The 16,544-nt window shown below is 57.0% G+C and overlaps 1 protein-coding gene across 1 annotated transcript; it reads left to right on the forward strand.

The window, feature by feature from the left end:
- Positions 13,360–14,213, forward strand: LOC8065704. Its single transcript, XM_002436733.2, has one exon. The coding sequence runs from the start codon at positions 13,637–13,639 to the stop codon at positions 13,913–13,915; it is 279 nt and encodes a 92-aa protein (XP_002436778.1). The 5' UTR covers positions 13,360–13,636; the 3' UTR covers positions 13,916–14,213.

Raw genomic sequence — 16,544 nt, forward strand, 5'->3', positions numbered from 1 at the left:
CTGAAGGAAGGAGAGTGCGCCAGGGACTACGTGGCCTCCTGGAGCAGGCTGTGGATCCGCCGCCCCCCAATCCGCAGGGGGGCAATAGGGCCCCATCAGTCCACGAACGCGTCGGGGCTGACGCAGACGTTCGGGCCACCCTCGAGGCCAGGCGGCGTGACAGAAACGAAGCCGAGTCTCGACGCTATCGACCGCGCCGAGGTGGAAGGTACGACCCCGATCACGACCGCAGCACGTCTCTAGAGCCTCCAGGTCCCCGCGTTTTCAGCGAGGCCATATGCAGGGCCAAGTTCCCGACGCGGTTCCGACAGCCCGCCAACCTCGCCAAGTACTCAGGGGAAACCAACCCTGAGCTCTGGCTGGCAGATTACCGCCTAGCGTGCCAGCTAGGTGGAGCGGACGACGACCTGCTCATCATCCGCAACCTCCCGCTGCATCTAGCCGATACGGCTAGAGCATGGCTCGAGCACCTCCCTGAGCGCATGATCCACGACTGGGCTGACCTGGTCAGGATCTTTGTCGGGAACTTCCAGGGCACATACGTGCGCCCTGGGAACTCCTGGGACCTCAGGAGCTGCCGGCAGAAGCCCGATGAATCTCTCCGAGACTTCATCAGGCGATTCTCCAAACAGTGCACTGAGCTCCCCAACATCACGGACTCCGATGTCATCGGAGCCTTCATTTCCGGCACCTCTTGCAAAGAGCTTGTGCACGAGCTTGGACGCAAGACCCCCACGAGCACTAGCCAGCTGCTCGACATCGCCACCAACTTTGCCTCAGGCGAAGAGGCAGTTGGCGCCATTTTCTCCGACGGCGCAGCCAAGGGGAAACAGAAGGCCGAGGCCACCGAGGCCTCGGGATCACGCGACCCCAAGAAGAAGAAAAAGGGTCGCAAGGGGAAGCAGGGTCAGTCGGACGACAGCTTAGTCGCCGCGGCAGATCGTAAGAACCCCAAGCGGGCTCCTGCTGGCCCTAGTCTCTTCGACGAGATGTTGAAGAAACCGTGCCCCTATCACAGGGGACCAACCAAGCACACCCTTGAGGAGTGCACAGTCCTGCGTCGGTATTACACCGACCTCATCTCCAAGGAGGGCACCGAAGAGCCCCCCAAGGACGACGACCCTCAAGGGGAGGGTTTTCCCAAAATCAAGAACTGTCTCTTGATCTTTGGGGGACGTGCGGCTCGCCTCACTGCGAGTCAAAGGAAGCGAGAACTCCGAGAGGTTTGCGCAGTCACCGCGGCCATGCCCTCGTACCTTAGGTGGTCCGAGAGCGCGATCATGTTCGACCGACAGGATCACCCGGATCGGATCCCCAACCCCGGGAGCTATCCTGTGATCGTTGACCCAATCATCGCCGAAACCCGTCTCACCAAGGTACTGATGGACGGAGGCAGCGGCCTCAACATCCTTTATGCCGAGACTCTGGCCCTCATGGGGATCAGTAAGTCCCGGCTGAGGAACGACACAGCACCATTCCATGGAGTGGTGCCGGGGCATCGTGGCCATCCTCTCGGACAGATCGATCTGTCCGTTTGCTTCGGAACCCCCGACAACTTCAGGCGGGAGGTTCTCACTTTCGATGTGGTCGGGTTCCCAGGGACCTACCATGCAATCCTGGGACGACCATGCTACGCCAAGTTCATGGCCATCCCCAACTACACCTATCTCAAGCTCATGATGCCGGGGCCAAAGGGCATCATCACCATCAGCACGACCACTCAACACGCTTATTAGTGCGACGTCGAGTGCATTGAGCAAGCCGAGGCTCTGGCTGAGTCGCTGGCCATCCTTACCGGCCTCGGCGACTGCGACCAGGACGTACCTGACCCCAAGCGTCACGCCAGGAGCTTCGAGCCGGCGGAGGAAACCAAGCTAGTCTTCCTCGACCCCGAAACCTCTGAGGGCAGGGCGTTGAGGATTAGCTCCAGCCTTGACCCCAAATAGGAAGTGGTGCTCGTCAACTTTCTCCGCGCAAACGCTGACATATTTGCGTGGAGCCCCTCGGACATGCCTGGCATACCGAGGGAAGTCGCCGAGCACTCCTTGGACATCCAAGCCGGCTCCAAGCCCGTGAAGCAACGCCTGTGCCGATTTGACGAGGAAAAGCGTCGGGCCATCGGGGAAGAGATCCACAAGCTGCTGGCGGCCGAATTCATCAAGGAGGTATTCCATCCTGAGTGGTTAGCTAACCCCGTACTAGTCCAAAAGAAAAATGGGAAGTGGAGGATGTGTGTAGACTATACTAGTTTAAATAAAGCATGTCCAAAAAACCCCTTTCCATTACCTCGTATTGACCAGATAGTTGACTCCACCGCGGGATGTGAAATTTTATCTTTTCTTGATGCATATTCTGATTACCACCAAATCAAGATGAAAGAGTCCGACCAGCTCGCGACTTCTTTCATCACCCCTTTTGGAATGTATTGCTACGTAACTATGCCTTTCGGCCTCAAGAACGCAGGGGCTACATATCAACGATGTATGCTCTAGGTCTTTGGGAGCCTCATAGGCAAAACAGTGGAAGCTTACGTAGACGACATTGTCGTCAAGTCCAGGCAAGCAAGCGGCCTGGTTGCCGACCTGGAAGAAACGTTCCAATGCCCCAGGGCAAAAGGGATCAGGCTCAACCCCGAAAAATGTGTTTTTGGGGTCCCCCGAGGCATGCTCCTCGTGTTTATCGTGTCCGAGCGAGGAATCGAGGCCAATTCAGAAAAAGTTTCGGCCATCGCAAACATGGGCCAGATTCGCAACCTAAAGGGAGTACAGAGGGTCATGGGATGTCTAGCCTCCCTAAGCCGTTTTGTCTCTCGTCTCGGGGAAAAAGGGCTACCTCTGTATAGGTTATTAAGAAAATCCGAGCATTTTTCCTGGACCCCCGAGGCCTAGGAAGCCCTCGACAAGCTCAAGGCTCTGCTCACAAACCCTCCCATCCTGGTGCCCCCCGCCGAGGGGGAACCACTTCTTCTCTATGTCGCAGCTACCGATCAGGTAGCCAGTGCGGCTGTCGTGGTCGAAAGGAAGGAAAAAGGGCACGCCCTGCCGGTCCAAAGATCGGTGTACTTCATCAGCGAAGTACTATCCGACACAAAGACCCGATACCCCCAGATCCAAAAACTACTCTACGCTGTAGTTCTCACCCGCCGCAAGCTCCGCCATTACTTCGAGTCTCATCCAGTCTCGGTGATATCATCTTTCCCCCTGGGGAAGTGATTCAGAACTGAGAGGCCAACGGAAGAATTGCTAAGTGGGCCATAGAGCTCATGGGTGATGGGATCACCTACGAGCCTTGGAAGGCCATAAAGTCCCAAGTTCTGGCGGATTTCGTGGCAGAGTGGACCGGGACTCAGCTCCCCCCACCACAGATCCAGCACGAATGCTGGACCATGTACTTCGACGGGTCTCTGATGAAAACCGGGGCCGGGGCCGGCCTCGTTTTCATCTCTCCCCTCGGGGTAAAGATGCGGTATACGATCCGACTTCATTTCACCACCTCAAACAACACAGCCGAGTACGAGGCCCTCGTCAACAGACTCCACATCGCAATCGAGCTCGGGATCAAATGGCTTGAAGTCCGAGGTGATTCTAGACTCATCATCGACCAGGTCATGAAGGAGTCTAGCTGCCATGATCCCAAAATGGACGCGTACTGCAAAGCGGTCCGACGCCTGGAGGAAAAGTTCGACGGCCTCGAACTCAACCACGTGTTAAAGAAATATAACGAGGCCGCCGACGCGCTTGCCAAGATGGCATCCGAACGGGCCACAGTCCCCCCGGATGTTTTTGCCAGCGACCTCTACAAGCCTTCCGTCGACTACAAGGGCGATGGGGGGTCGGACGAACTCCCGAACGGGCCAAGTTCCGACCCTAGGGATTCCGCCGCTCCAGAGCAGGAGGCCATGGACATCGAACCAGAACCACCTGCGTCTGACGAATCGCCTGACTGGCGCTACCCCTTGCTTCAACGCCTCGTCGACGGCACTTTGCCCCCAGACCAGGCTGAGGCAAGGCGCGTGGCTCGTCGTGCCAAGACCTTTGTCCTCCTCGACGGGGAGATGTACAAGCACAGCCCCTCGGGTGTTCTCATGCGTTGCATCCCTCGTCGAGAGGGAATCAAGCTCCTGCAGGATATACACTCGGGGGCTTGTGGCCATCACGCCGCGCCTCGGACGTTGGTAGGAAATGCCTTCCGACAAGGCTTCTACTGGCCCACCGCCGTGGTCGACGCCACGGACATCGTGCGGACCTGTGAGGGATGCCAGTTTTACGCCCGGCAGATACATCTACCTGCTCAGGCTCTGCAGACGATCCCCATCACCTGGCCTTTCGCTGTCTGGGGCCTCGACCTGGTCTGGCCTCAGCAGAAAGCGCCTGGGGGCTTCACCCACTTGCTTGTCGCAATCGACAAGTTCTCCAAGTGGATCGAAGTCCGACCCATCACAAGGATCAAGGCCGAACAGGCGGTGTTGTTCTTCACGGATATCATCCATCGATTTAGAGTACCAAACTCCATAATCACCGATAACGGCACACAGTTCACTGGACGAAAGTTCCTGCAATTCTGCGACAGACACCACATACGTGTGGACTGGGCAGCAGTCGCTCACCCCAAGACCAATGGTCAGGTGGAACGTGCCAATGGCATGATCCTCCAGGGTCTGAAGCCCAGGATCTTCAACCCTCTGAACAAATTTGGAAAAAGATGGCTCAAAGAGCTACCAGCCGTGGTCTGGAGTCTGAGAACCTCCCGAAGCCGAGCCACAGGCTTCACCCCGTTCTTCATGGTCTATGGGTCAGAGGCCGTCCTCCCCACTCATCTAGAGTACGGGTCCCCGAGGGTACAAGCCTACGACGAAAATAGCGGCAAAACATTCCAAGAAGACGCGCTGGACCAGCTGGATGAAGCCAGAGACGTAGCCCTCCTACACTCCGCCAAGTACCAGCAAGCCCTCCACCGGTACCATGCCCGACGAATCCGAGGTCGAGCCTTTCAAGTCGGCGACTTGGTGCTAAGGCTCAGACAAAGCAACAAGGGTCGTCACAAGTTTACACCCCCCTGGGAAGGACCCTTCGTCATCGCCGAAGTCCTCCGACCCGGCACCTACAAGCTCGCCAACGAGGCAGGGGAGGTCTTCAAAAATGCATGGAACATAGAACTGCTACGTCGCTTCTACCCTTAGGACTTTATAAAAATTTCTTCTTTCATCATCTTGGAAGAATAAATGAAAGTTCAAATTATATGGCCTTTTTTCTTATCAGGGAGACTCGGACCTGCCTAGCAGAGTCCGAGCCTCCCTCGGGGGCTATATGGGGGGAACCCCCTGTGTCGACCCCAAATCCTTTTTCCTTTTTTCGCACTAGTTAAAAGAGCCCCGACCCAAGGTCTTCCTCCTCTCTCCTAAAAAGACTTAAGAAACTGAAAACTCATCCCCTAAATCCTAAGGCATGAGCACGAGGAAAGATCTGCGCTTACGAGCAAAGACCGCCTCTACTCGCTAGATTCGGGGAACGGATTCGGATTTCTAAAAGCCACTAAGGGAAAAGGAAAAAGACTTAGGCTCGGGGACTCTGGCTAGCGCAAAACTCTAAGTAGCTCACCCGACCTCGCGCTGTCGAGGTCACATCGGCATAAGGAAAAAGAAAATAGCACACTTAGGAAAAAAGCCTAAAAAAGAGCAGTTATACAAACATCCACATTCGACATTAACATTATATATATATATATATATATATATATATATATATATATATATATATATATATAATACAAGGCCCACTAGCCTTAATACCCACACAAAGAGAAAAAAAAAGAGAAATCTAAGGGTCCTGCTGCCCTGTCTGCCCAGGTCCTTGAGCCCCAAGGGGCGGAAGCTCCACCTCGTCGTCGAAGAAGGCGGCCAAGGCATCTCCGGGGGCAGCCGCGGCGTCCTCAAGCCTCTACACTTCCTCTTGGGCCTCAGTCTCATCATCCGGGAGAACGTAGCCCTCACAGACTGCCGGCAAGTCAATGCCGGCATAGTGAGAGCTCACCACCGCCAGGGCTTTCTTCACCCCGGCGTGGAGAGCCTCCCTCATCCTCTCTCTGGCCCGGGAGTAAAGGGCCTCGACCCGACTCCGCAGCGACAATCCCGACGCCGACACCCCAAGCCCCCCACACGCCGAGGTGACCACGGCTTCAAGAGCCGAACGGTCCGAAGCCTCGGCGTCAAGGGTCTTCTGCAGGGCCTCGGCAGTAGAGGTTGCCTCGACCACCTTCCTTTCTAACTTTGTCGAAAAACAGAGTAAGAAACAAAAAGTCAGGAAAGACTAACTTAAAAGTATAAAGGGGGCCAAGGTAAAAGGCGCAAGTCTTACCCTCGGCTCACTTCACATGCTCCGCCGAGCTCTGATGCCAGCGGGCCACCTGGCTCAGAGCCCCAGCGAGGTCAGCCTGAGTTTGGTTCAGGGCAAGGTCTTTTTCGGCGAGCAAAGCCTCAAGCCGAGCAACCTCACCCTTATACCCCTCAGCCGCAGCCTTCTGCACCTCGGATTCCTGGGCAAGGACCCCAATCCTCTCCTCCAGGGGGGCGACCTTGTCCCGGGCCTCCCGAGCCTCGGTGGCCAGTGCCGAGCACTTCTGCCGAAGCTCGGCAGAAATATCGCACTCCTTCGCAAGCTCCCCCTCAGCCGCCTCCCTGGCAGCCCTCTCGTTCTCGTAAGACGCCCAGGCATCCCTTTCCCGGCGGAGAAAAACTGACTTCTCCAAGGATGTTGCCTTGAGCGCCTACAGAATCGGAAGTCACACAGGGAGTTAGCATTGCAAAATAAGAACAAAAATACTTTACAACATAGGTGAAAGCCTTACCTGGGCCAAATTGAACATGTCCCGGGCCACGAGCTGAGAAGCTCGGTTGATGGCCTCGACGCTGGCACGCCCGCACGATTCCAGACCCTGCCAGAGGTAATTCTCCGACGGGTCGTCTAGAACAAATCTGGCTCCCCCTCGGCATCGCCGAGGTTGGGCCAGATTACCGGGCTCTTGCCCCATCGGGCATCTTCCTCCCTTCCCGCCGTGGGGGCCTCGGGCGCCGCGCTGGACGCCACGATGGTTCGGCCCTCCTCAGCATGCGCAGGTCGGACCGCACCTCCCAGATCAGCATCCTCCGGAGGAGGCGCAGCCCCGGGGGCAAGGGCCGTCTCCTCCGGTCCTTGGGGCTTCGGCGCCCCCGTGTCCTGCCCCTGGTGGCGCCCTCCCTCCTCGTAGCCCGGAGGCGGCGGCGACACAGGCCTAGCCGACCCAGGAGTCGACTGAGCCCCCCTCTTCACAGCCTTCAGGGGGCCAGCGCCACCGAAGGCGCCTTTTGCTTGTGGCTGGGGGAGCAACTCCAAATCAGAAGAAAGAGAAAAACAAAAAATCAGCAGAGGGATCAGAAATCCTATACATACCTCGCTCGGGGAGCAGACTTCTTCTGGGAGCTCAGAGCTCCTTGGGGGCCTCCCGCGGCGCCAGGGGCCGTTGGTCCGACCCCCGCCTCGCCTGCCGACGGTGCAGGGGACACCACGGTGGTCTCAGCCTACGACGCCTCCACCAAGGCACCGGTTCCCGCCCCGGACGCTGGGGTGGGCTCGGCCAGACCCTCTAGCACCACCTGTTGAGGGGGAACCTCAGATTCGACCCCCAACGCCTTCTCCCCCTCTTGAGGACCCACCGGGGCTGATCCCTCACGAGGGGCGCTGTCCTCGTCATCCACAATGATGTGGGGGACGGCCTGTCCGCCCCCCGGCGCCTGGGTCCCCTCGGGGGCCTCCGACCCACCTCGGGCCTTTGACCCCTCTGGGGCTTCAATCCCCCCGCCGGTAGGAGGGATTGCGTCATCCTCTTCCGCCAGCTCGTCGAGCCAGTCGGCGTTATCTCCTCCGCCCTCTATCTCCGAGACCGATGTCTCAGGAGAGGGGGGCGAGGCGACTCCCGCCCTCTCGGCTTCGCGGCGGTTCTTGGAGGAGATCTCCCGCCTCTCCGCCCTTCGCGCCGCCTTGGCTTTCTTGTCCTCCTTTGCTTTTTTCTGTTCCTCATTCCGGGCCCTATTCTTGGCCCGGATCTCCTTGTCCTCAGGGACTGGGGGTAGGGAGTCCCTGACGAGCCCCATCCCCTATGAAACAAGCAGATAAAAGGGGAGTCAGGCAAAAGAAAAAACAGCTACAAGGAATCGAAACAAAAGACACCTTCTTACCAGGGAAATGTAGCCCTTTTCAGGGCGCATCGGCACCACCCGGGAATTCTTCATCTCCGGATGCGTCGTCTTCTCCACCCGGGCGGTGATGTCCGATGCCGATATCGGCTCGGCTAACATCTTCGTCCCGGCCTAGGGGACGTCCCGAGTCATCTCGAACATGGGCACCCGACGCTGCGCCAGCGGAAGCAGGCTCCTCTTGTGGAACGCTATTGCCACCGTGGCTGCAGTAACTCGGGCATCCCGCAGCTTCTGAAGCCCCGCAAGAAGCGGGGCGAGCTTCTTCTGCTCCTCTGACGGAGCACCCCACGCCCACTTCTGGGGGACCTCCGTCACCATCTTCCCGGTGTACTTCGGCAGGAGTCCACCGTCATTTCGGAGGTAGAACCACGCGCTCTGCCACCCCCGGTTTGACGAGGGCATCGAGCTCCAGATGTACAACCCAGACCGCTGCTGGTGAAGCTGCAACGTGCAGCCGCCGGCTCGCAGGGGGAACTTCTCCTTCCCCACGTAACGGGCCGACATCTCCGCCTTGAAGAGGTGAAGCCAGAGGTTCCAATTGACAGGAACCCCCAGGAATTCCTCGCAAACCGTGGCGAAGACGGCAGCCTGCATCACCGAGTTGGGATTCAGGTTGTGCAGCTCCACCTCGTAGTAGTGGAGGATCGCCCTGATCAGACGGCCGGCCGGAATCCCGAACCCTCGGTCTAAGAATGACAGGAAGCAAACCGCATAGCCCGGTGGCGGGTTTGGCTCCCTGTCGTTCGCCGAGGGAACGATCCACTCCGGGAACTCGACGTCCTTAAGAGGACGGAGAATCCCGGCCTTCACATGCGCCTCCAGTGCAGACTTGGTCACATTGCAGGGTGGCCACGCCTCAACACCGGCCATTGTTTCGGGTGGAAAAGGAGCGTCTGCGCGGCGGAAGTGGAGAAGATGGCGGCAGAAGAAAAGGTAGGAGGCAAGGACTTTCTTACGCGGGGGCAGTAGGAAAGAAACCAAGCCCCCAGCGGCCGCTTTTATAGAAGGGGCACGTCACGGCCCCGCCGCCCGCGCAGAAGGCCAAGCGGGAAGGAGAGCAACCGTCGCCCACTCCCCACCAGGTGAAAAACTCGAAGCGCCAACTCCCTCCGATTCCCACGCCCGCCGCACGCGCGCATTTATTTCACAGACGAAACGTCACATCCGGCCAGGGCGAAACGGCGCGGCCATTTCGAGTCCCCACGCGCCCCGCCTCAAAAGGTGCGCCCTGAAAAGTCATGTCAGGGCGGTTCCTTCCAGGGCAAGCGGCGCCCGACCCCTCGCTGACCAAAGGTCGCAGGGCGGTCTACGTCGGACGCAGACCCTGTCTCGCCCGAGCCCCTGCTAACCCCGAGCGAAAATCGCAAGGTGGATCACGTCGGACATAGATTCCGTCTCGCCCGACCTCGGCACTACAAACAAACTCTGAAAAAAGCCTTTCGAGGCCCAAAATCCCCAGGCCATGGCCACCTACGTTCCAGAGGTTGCGAGACTGACCTGCAACACAGGTTCGAACAGTCGCCTCAGGATGACTGAGCGAGGGATGACTGAAGATGAGCACAATAGAGGCCAGGGTCCGAGCCCCATGGGGAGTCGGCGCATCTTTACGAGTCATATCTGAGACCCATGCGGGTGTCACGTGAGTGGGATCCCATCGAGGGAGGCATCGAGCCCTTGGAACCTAACGAACGGTTCCGACATCCACCGTGACTGCCCTCGGGTGCTTTTTGAGATGTGCCCATAGGGCCACTAGCCGACCCCTATCGAATGGGGCTCGGACATCCGCTTGGATCTACCCGCCTGCAGCTCTCGGGAAGCGTCGTCACTCGCCCATCAAGGGTAGTACGACACGACCCTCCCCTCCTCCGAGCGAAAGGAAGAATGAGGGGCGTAATTACAAGACGAGAAAGAACCTGATCGACCCTTGCGGGGAAAGGGCTCGGGGGCTTCCTCGCACCATGGGAATAGGCACTACGTGTAAAGAACACGCAACCTATCCCTCAAGATACTCCAGACTATAGCTGTCAGGGGTAAAAGCCTTTGAAGGAATAACACCATTCCTCCAAAAGGCTCGGGGGCTACACCTGGCGGGTGCGCTCGCGCGCACCCTCCAGAAAAAAGTAAAAAGCTCCCAGTCAACATTAGTCCCTTGGAAAAAGAACCTCTGAAGAGGTGACCTCACCCCTTCAGAGGCTCGGGGGCTACTGTTGGGTACCATAAAAAGGGATACCCAAATCAGGTAAATACCTGTCTTCCCTTGAGGCTATAAAAGGGGAGCCAGGGTTCACAACTAAGGACGGGTTCAGAAGGATTACATACACCACCGCCACACTCTTCCACAGAGCAGCGATCACCACTCTGTCCACCAATAAGCCGAGACCTGGGACTTAGCCCTCTCTCGCAATCAGCTTGTACCCCCTACTACAAGCACCTTTGGGTGCAAGGTTATACAGGATCCACAACCACACTAGACGTAGGGCATTCTTGGCCCGAACCAGTATAAACCCTCTGTGTCTCACTTGCATCACCATCCAAGCTTGGGTAGTCACGCAGACTTATACTTGTTAGTGCGTAGACCACGAGTCTAGACGCCGACAGTTGGCGCGCCAGGTAGGGGCCTTCTGCGTGACGTTCACCTGTCCCTACTGGGAAAGCTTGATGGCAGACGGATTCCATCCACTCCGCCGCGGCACTATCATCATGTTCGGGAGTTTGGAGTTCATGTCCCTCGGCTCCGGCTACGACATGGTCCTCCTCCCGCCACGTGGCAATGTCGAGCCTCGCCCCGAGCCGATCCTACCACAGACAGTGCGCGGGAGCCGTTCGGGACACCGTGCGGAGGGCACACGGCGGGGACGTCAGAGGTCCAGGATCTTCGCCCCTACCGCTGAGGCCGGGATCCGTCCGGCCCTCCCCCCGCATATTCCTCATCAGATCGCCCGTTTCTCTGGCCCGGCAGGCGCTAGAGGAAGGGCTCGCGGGGCATCAAGCTCCGCTCCCAGGACCAACAGAGGATCATCGCGACCTCCCGTCCCGCCCCGGTCGAAGGGGAAGGCACGGCCTGCACCCGTCCCCCGCAAGGGGGACAAAGGGGCATCCGAGTTCCCTTTCGGGCTCAGGAACGCTGCCGCTACCTACGCCTCTTCCGTGAGCACTTCGTTGAGTGCATACGAGGAACTTCCAGGGCACCACTTGAGGTCTACCCTGAACCTCATCTCCACACCGCCCGTCTCATCATACCCAGAGGACCCCACCTCGGGCGATGACGAGTGGATCGGCCCTGACTTCTCCGGGTGTGGCGACCCGGAGACCTTCATGCGCTTCTTGGAGGCCAGCAACTACTGTCTCGGCTACTCCGACTCCGACGACGGGAACTATGTTAGTGCGTAGGGTAGTCACGCAGACTTATACTTGTTAGTGCGTAGACCACGAGTCTAGACGCCGACACATATCATATTATATATTTACTATGTAGATTTACTTACGTAGAGTCCAAAAAATTGGATTTTCGATTTTTTGATTTTTCTATGATTTACCATAATTTTTTAAAGATTCAGTCGAAATAATTAAAAAAAGGACAAAACCACCGTCAGTGTAGCAAAACTGCCTTTGAAACCGCTATAGGGTGGTAAAATGCACGGTTTGAAAAAATGAGGGAGATGATTTGCCCAGTTTTAAAGTTAAGGGAGGAAAACGGACTTTCGTAAAAATTAGGCGATGAAAAATAGACTTTTTCCTTCCTAGAATGGAGGAGTTATTTTATAAGAGCTACTTCAAGAGCTTGGCTAAACTTAATAGCCAAATTCCATTGTTTAGTCATTTTGTAAAATAGAAAACTGTTTAAAAAAGAAGAAGTTCACAAAAGTCTTGCTATTTTACAAAATCAGATAGCTAGTATCAGTGGTTAGCTATATATGGCCACCGAAAATTAAGGGATATTCAACTTTCTATTTTACAAAACCAGATAACATATCTGCTGTAGTCTACTTTTTATTTTACAAATTCTAAAATAATTTTTATAACAAAAATAGCCAAACTGTTAAAATTGCTCTAAGATGAGAACCAAAATATTCGTGTTTCCGAAATATTCGTGTTTGAACGACAGGTAGCAGCCGCCATGTGCGCTTTCGGCGCCCTGCACCGGTTTTGGCCGTGCACGTTCATCGGTACGTCTAGCTATGCTGTCCATTGCCGGCCGGACGGCCACCGACCACCGTTGGCTGGTATCGTCATCCCAAATCGGAATTAGGTCTTGTTTATTTCATTCTGAAAACCAAAAAAAATTTCAAGATTTTTCGTCACATCGAATCTTGTGGTACATGCATGAAATATTAAATATAGATGAAAACAAAAACTAATTACACAGTTTAGCTGTAAATCACGAGACGAATCTTTTGATCCTAATTAGTCCATGATTGAATAATATTTGTCACAAACAAACGAAAATGCTACAGTATCGAAAACTTTTCACTTTTCGAAACTAAACAAGGCCTTATTTTTCCTTTCCATCCACAGTCCACACGTGAGGAGTTGAGAAAAATAAAAAAAATAAAAGCATCTCTAAGAGATTAACCAAATCGTTTTGTAAAAATAAATATAAGGAAAAACGTCTCTAACAAACTTTGTAAATGACTCTCTAAATTTAGTAGCTCTCCATTTCATCTTAAAAATTTTTGAATTTTTAGGTGGAAGTAAACAAGATCTTAATACAGAGTCCGTTGAAATATTTTAGTATTATTTATCAAATCTATTTTAGAGAGTAGCTAAATCAGTAAATTTAGCTAGTATTTTTAAAATAATCTGAGATGCTGCAAGGACGTGCCAAACGCGAAGGTGCCCAGGTCCAGCAGCCAATGTCACGACACACGAGAGACGAGACCCCGTTCTCCCATCGGGTCGGGTATGCCAACGGCTCTCCTCTCACCTCACCTCTCGCAGCCGCCCGGAAGACTCCCTGACACGCGGGCCCTCGTCTCTCTCCGACCCCACGCGTCGGTGCCACAGCGGCCGGAACCGGAAGCTTTCCCTCTCGTGCGCCGCCGACGTCATCGCCTGGTCACCTCCAGCTCCAGCTCCTAGAACGCGTCGCGGCGGAGCATACGCATCATGCCATGCGTGAGGCCATGGCCGACGATTTTCTTTTCGAATCAAATCCCTTCCCTTTCCAAAGCTGTCACCGACGGCGACGCGTTTCTTCGCGCAGCGCCTTTAAAACTCCACTCCCCGGGGGCCGGCGGAGACCACGAGACTACAAATCACACCGCCGGTTCCTTGGTTCCCGAGGAGGCACAAGTTTTTTTTTTCTTTTGTTTTCCGTCTCGACTCGATCGATCGCGCCGCGCAGCTCTCGTTCTCGATCGGCTTCTCAGCTTCCGATCGAGCGGCTGGGGGGCACCGGCGGCAGGGATGCAGCGGAACAACTCGTTCGGGACGTCGTGGGCGGACCAGTGGGACTACGGCGGCGGCGACGCGAGCCCGAGGGCGGCGCGCGACCACGCACGCGGCGGCAAGACCGGCGGCGGCGGCGGCGGCGTGGGGGAGAAGACCAAGGCGGCCGCGGCCACCGGGATCAGGAAGGTGAAGGAAGGCACGGCGCAGGGGTTCCAGTGGATCAAGGACAAGTGCCAGCGGAAGAACGGCGGCAAGAAGCAGCAGGGCTCCGACCTCCCGGTCCCGGGGTACTGACCACCACCTCATCAGATCAGCGTTGCTCGGCTTCGGACACGACCACATGCTAGCTGCCGCTCCCGGTAGACAGCAATTTCTTTTTTTTCCCCTTCTTTTTCTATATATATACTGCATATATAGGTTATTATGGCTGGTGATCATGATTTGATCTCGCTGCTGTTGCGGTTGTAGAGTAGTTTCATCATATGTACCTGCAGGTGTCTGCTGATTACTGAATTCGCTACTACTTTGATGTACATAAAAGGATATTTATTTATATATACTTTCTGCTCATGTTTTCTTTTTCAAAAAAAAAGTGTGGACGAAGTTGCTTATATACACTCACTCCAGTCTCTCAAACCCATGATTAGGAGAGGCTAGCATGAATTAAGTCATGATGACCGTATCTTGCCAAAGAACATGTTGCCTACATAAAGAATAAGAATTACACTGAAAATCAGGCTGCAGCATAAATCTTAAAAGCATAGCTCTCGTGGTAGGTAGGGTAGGAGCTCTCCGTACGCGGCGACGCGGGGGCGACTCCCCCCCCCCCCCACCCCACCGCCGGTGGCCGTCCTGGCCCCGCCGGACACCTCGTCTACGCCGTTGACCCTGTTGGCCTCGCTGTCCACTCCTCCCGCCGCAGCCCTCCCTTCGCGCCGCTCTCTCTCTCTCCAGCCGCGGGCTTTGGTGACCCGCCCTGGCGATCTGGATCTGCTGATGGAGGACGGCTCCCCCTCGCGCCGCGCGTGGGCCGATGAGGGAGAGGAGGAATTCCTCGCCCGTGGTCCTGAGGAGAGGCTCTCCCTCAGTGACTCGGAGGACTACTCCTCCTCGGATTCGGACAAATCCGCGTCGCCGCAAGCTGAAGGTAAAGGTAAACAAGTTGTCCGCAAGCGCCACCGCAAGCGCCGCCATCGTCGAGGCAAGGCGCGGAGGGTGGTGGAGCAGGGGGGCTTCATGGCGGCTGCGCGGCGGCTTGCTGCGCCCCGCTCGCCCCGCTCCCATCCGCCGTGTCCTCGGGGAGATCCAGATCCAGAAGGCTTCTTCCGCGTGTGCAGCCGGCGTGTGGAGCGTCGCCGCTCGCCGCCCAGGTCCCCGAGACCAATACCTCCTGAGCTGGTGGGTCGTTGCCTGCGCTGCCTGGCCTACGGCCACGTCAAGTTCAACTGCCGGGAGCCGGAGCGCTGCTACAGCTGTGGAGAGCAGGAGCACCGGGCGGTCGCGTGCCCGCTAGCGCTGCGCGACGTGGGTGCCAAGCGCCCCCGCTCGGTATGGGTTTCTGAGCGTCGGGGGGCGCTGCGGCGGCGTCCGGCGCCGTACGTCCATTGCCGCGGCTCGGCGGACACTGTCTCCGGGGGCTCTGCAACGACGGGCGGCTCTGTCAGCAACGCTGCCCCGTTCTACTGCGCCCCGCCGACCCCGCGGGCGTCGTCACCACCTCCGCCACCACCGCCGCCACCGCACCGCCGCCGCCGCAGCCCTCGCCTTCGGGCGGGGCTCCTGGAGGGGATGTCTTTAATCTGCCGGTCCCCTTGCTCGTCGTGCCGCGCTCGGATGAGCTACAGGCGGCCGAGGCATTGTTGGAAAGGGCGCTTGTCGTCTTGGTCGGGGGGACTCGGCCGGAAGTCTCCTCCAGCATGGTCTACGCTTACCTCCACACCACCTTCGACATCTCCAGAGACGACGTTGATGTGCGGCGGCACCAACCTGAGGACTTTGTCACTCGTTTCCGGTACAGGGAGGACCGGGACAGGGTGCTGGCAGCGAGGCCGTCAGGTGCCCTGCTACCTCTAGTTTGGAGGCCATGGCGGAGGACCTCAATGGAGAGCGCTGCGGCCTTCCGGTGGCGGGTTCTGGTAGCCCTTGGCAACGTTCCGCTGCATGCGCGGAGTGTAGCGACGGTGCAGGTGGTTCTGGGTATGTGCTGCTCAGACATTGTTGTCTCTGATTTGCGTGACACGCCGGTGGACGATGATCGTGAGTTCTTCGTCACAGCTTGGTGTTGGGATCCGGCCTTCATCACGGGCCAGCAGCCTATCTTTATTCCAGAACCTCGTTTTGAAGCTCTGGGCTCTGCCGCTCCTGGGTTGAGGTACCTCGTTCGGATTCGACTGGTCGCCTCGCAGGACTGTTCCACCCCGCCTGCTTCCCCGCCGCGGGGGGCCAGCACGTCCGATGATGAGGGCGGGGGTGACGTTGGCGGGGGCACTTCCGAGGACTTTTGGCCGACCCCTCGAAGGAACTCTGAGGTTGATGACTCTGATGATAGCAATTGCAATGGGAGGCACCCAGGGTTTGACTGCCGTTCCATCCAGGTTGGCTCCATCGCTTGCCCGCTCCTGTGGCGTCCTCTGCAGAGGCTGGGTGGTGCCGCTTCAGAACACCCGCCCGTTGTCTCTGTTCTAGAGCTACCTCAACAACTCCTTCCCACTCGGCGCGAGTTCAGTCCAGCTCGGATGGGCTTTGTCAACAGCTTTCTGGAGGTTGCACCTTATCTGCGCCATGGGGGCTTCAGTCCGCGGGCTGCGCCCAGCGCTTCAACGAGCGCGGGTACTGTTGAGTGGTGGGCTACTTCCATTGCTGAGGGCGAGATATCGCTACCCGCGGTAGCTTCTGGCGCCTTGCTGCCGCGGGGGCGGTTGAC

Source organism: Sorghum bicolor, chromosome 10, assembly GCF_000003195.3.
Source record: "Sorghum bicolor cultivar BTx623 chromosome 10, Sorghum_bicolor_NCBIv3, whole genome shotgun sequence".
NCBI classification, from domain to species: domain Eukaryota; kingdom Viridiplantae; phylum Streptophyta; class Magnoliopsida; order Poales; family Poaceae; genus Sorghum; species Sorghum bicolor.

What these genes read in the sequence shown, in the direction of transcription:
- LOC8065704 (XM_002436733.2), top strand. Translation starts at nt 13,637, where the DNA reads ATGCAGCGGAACAACTCGTTCGGGACGTCGTGGGCGGACCAGTGGGAC.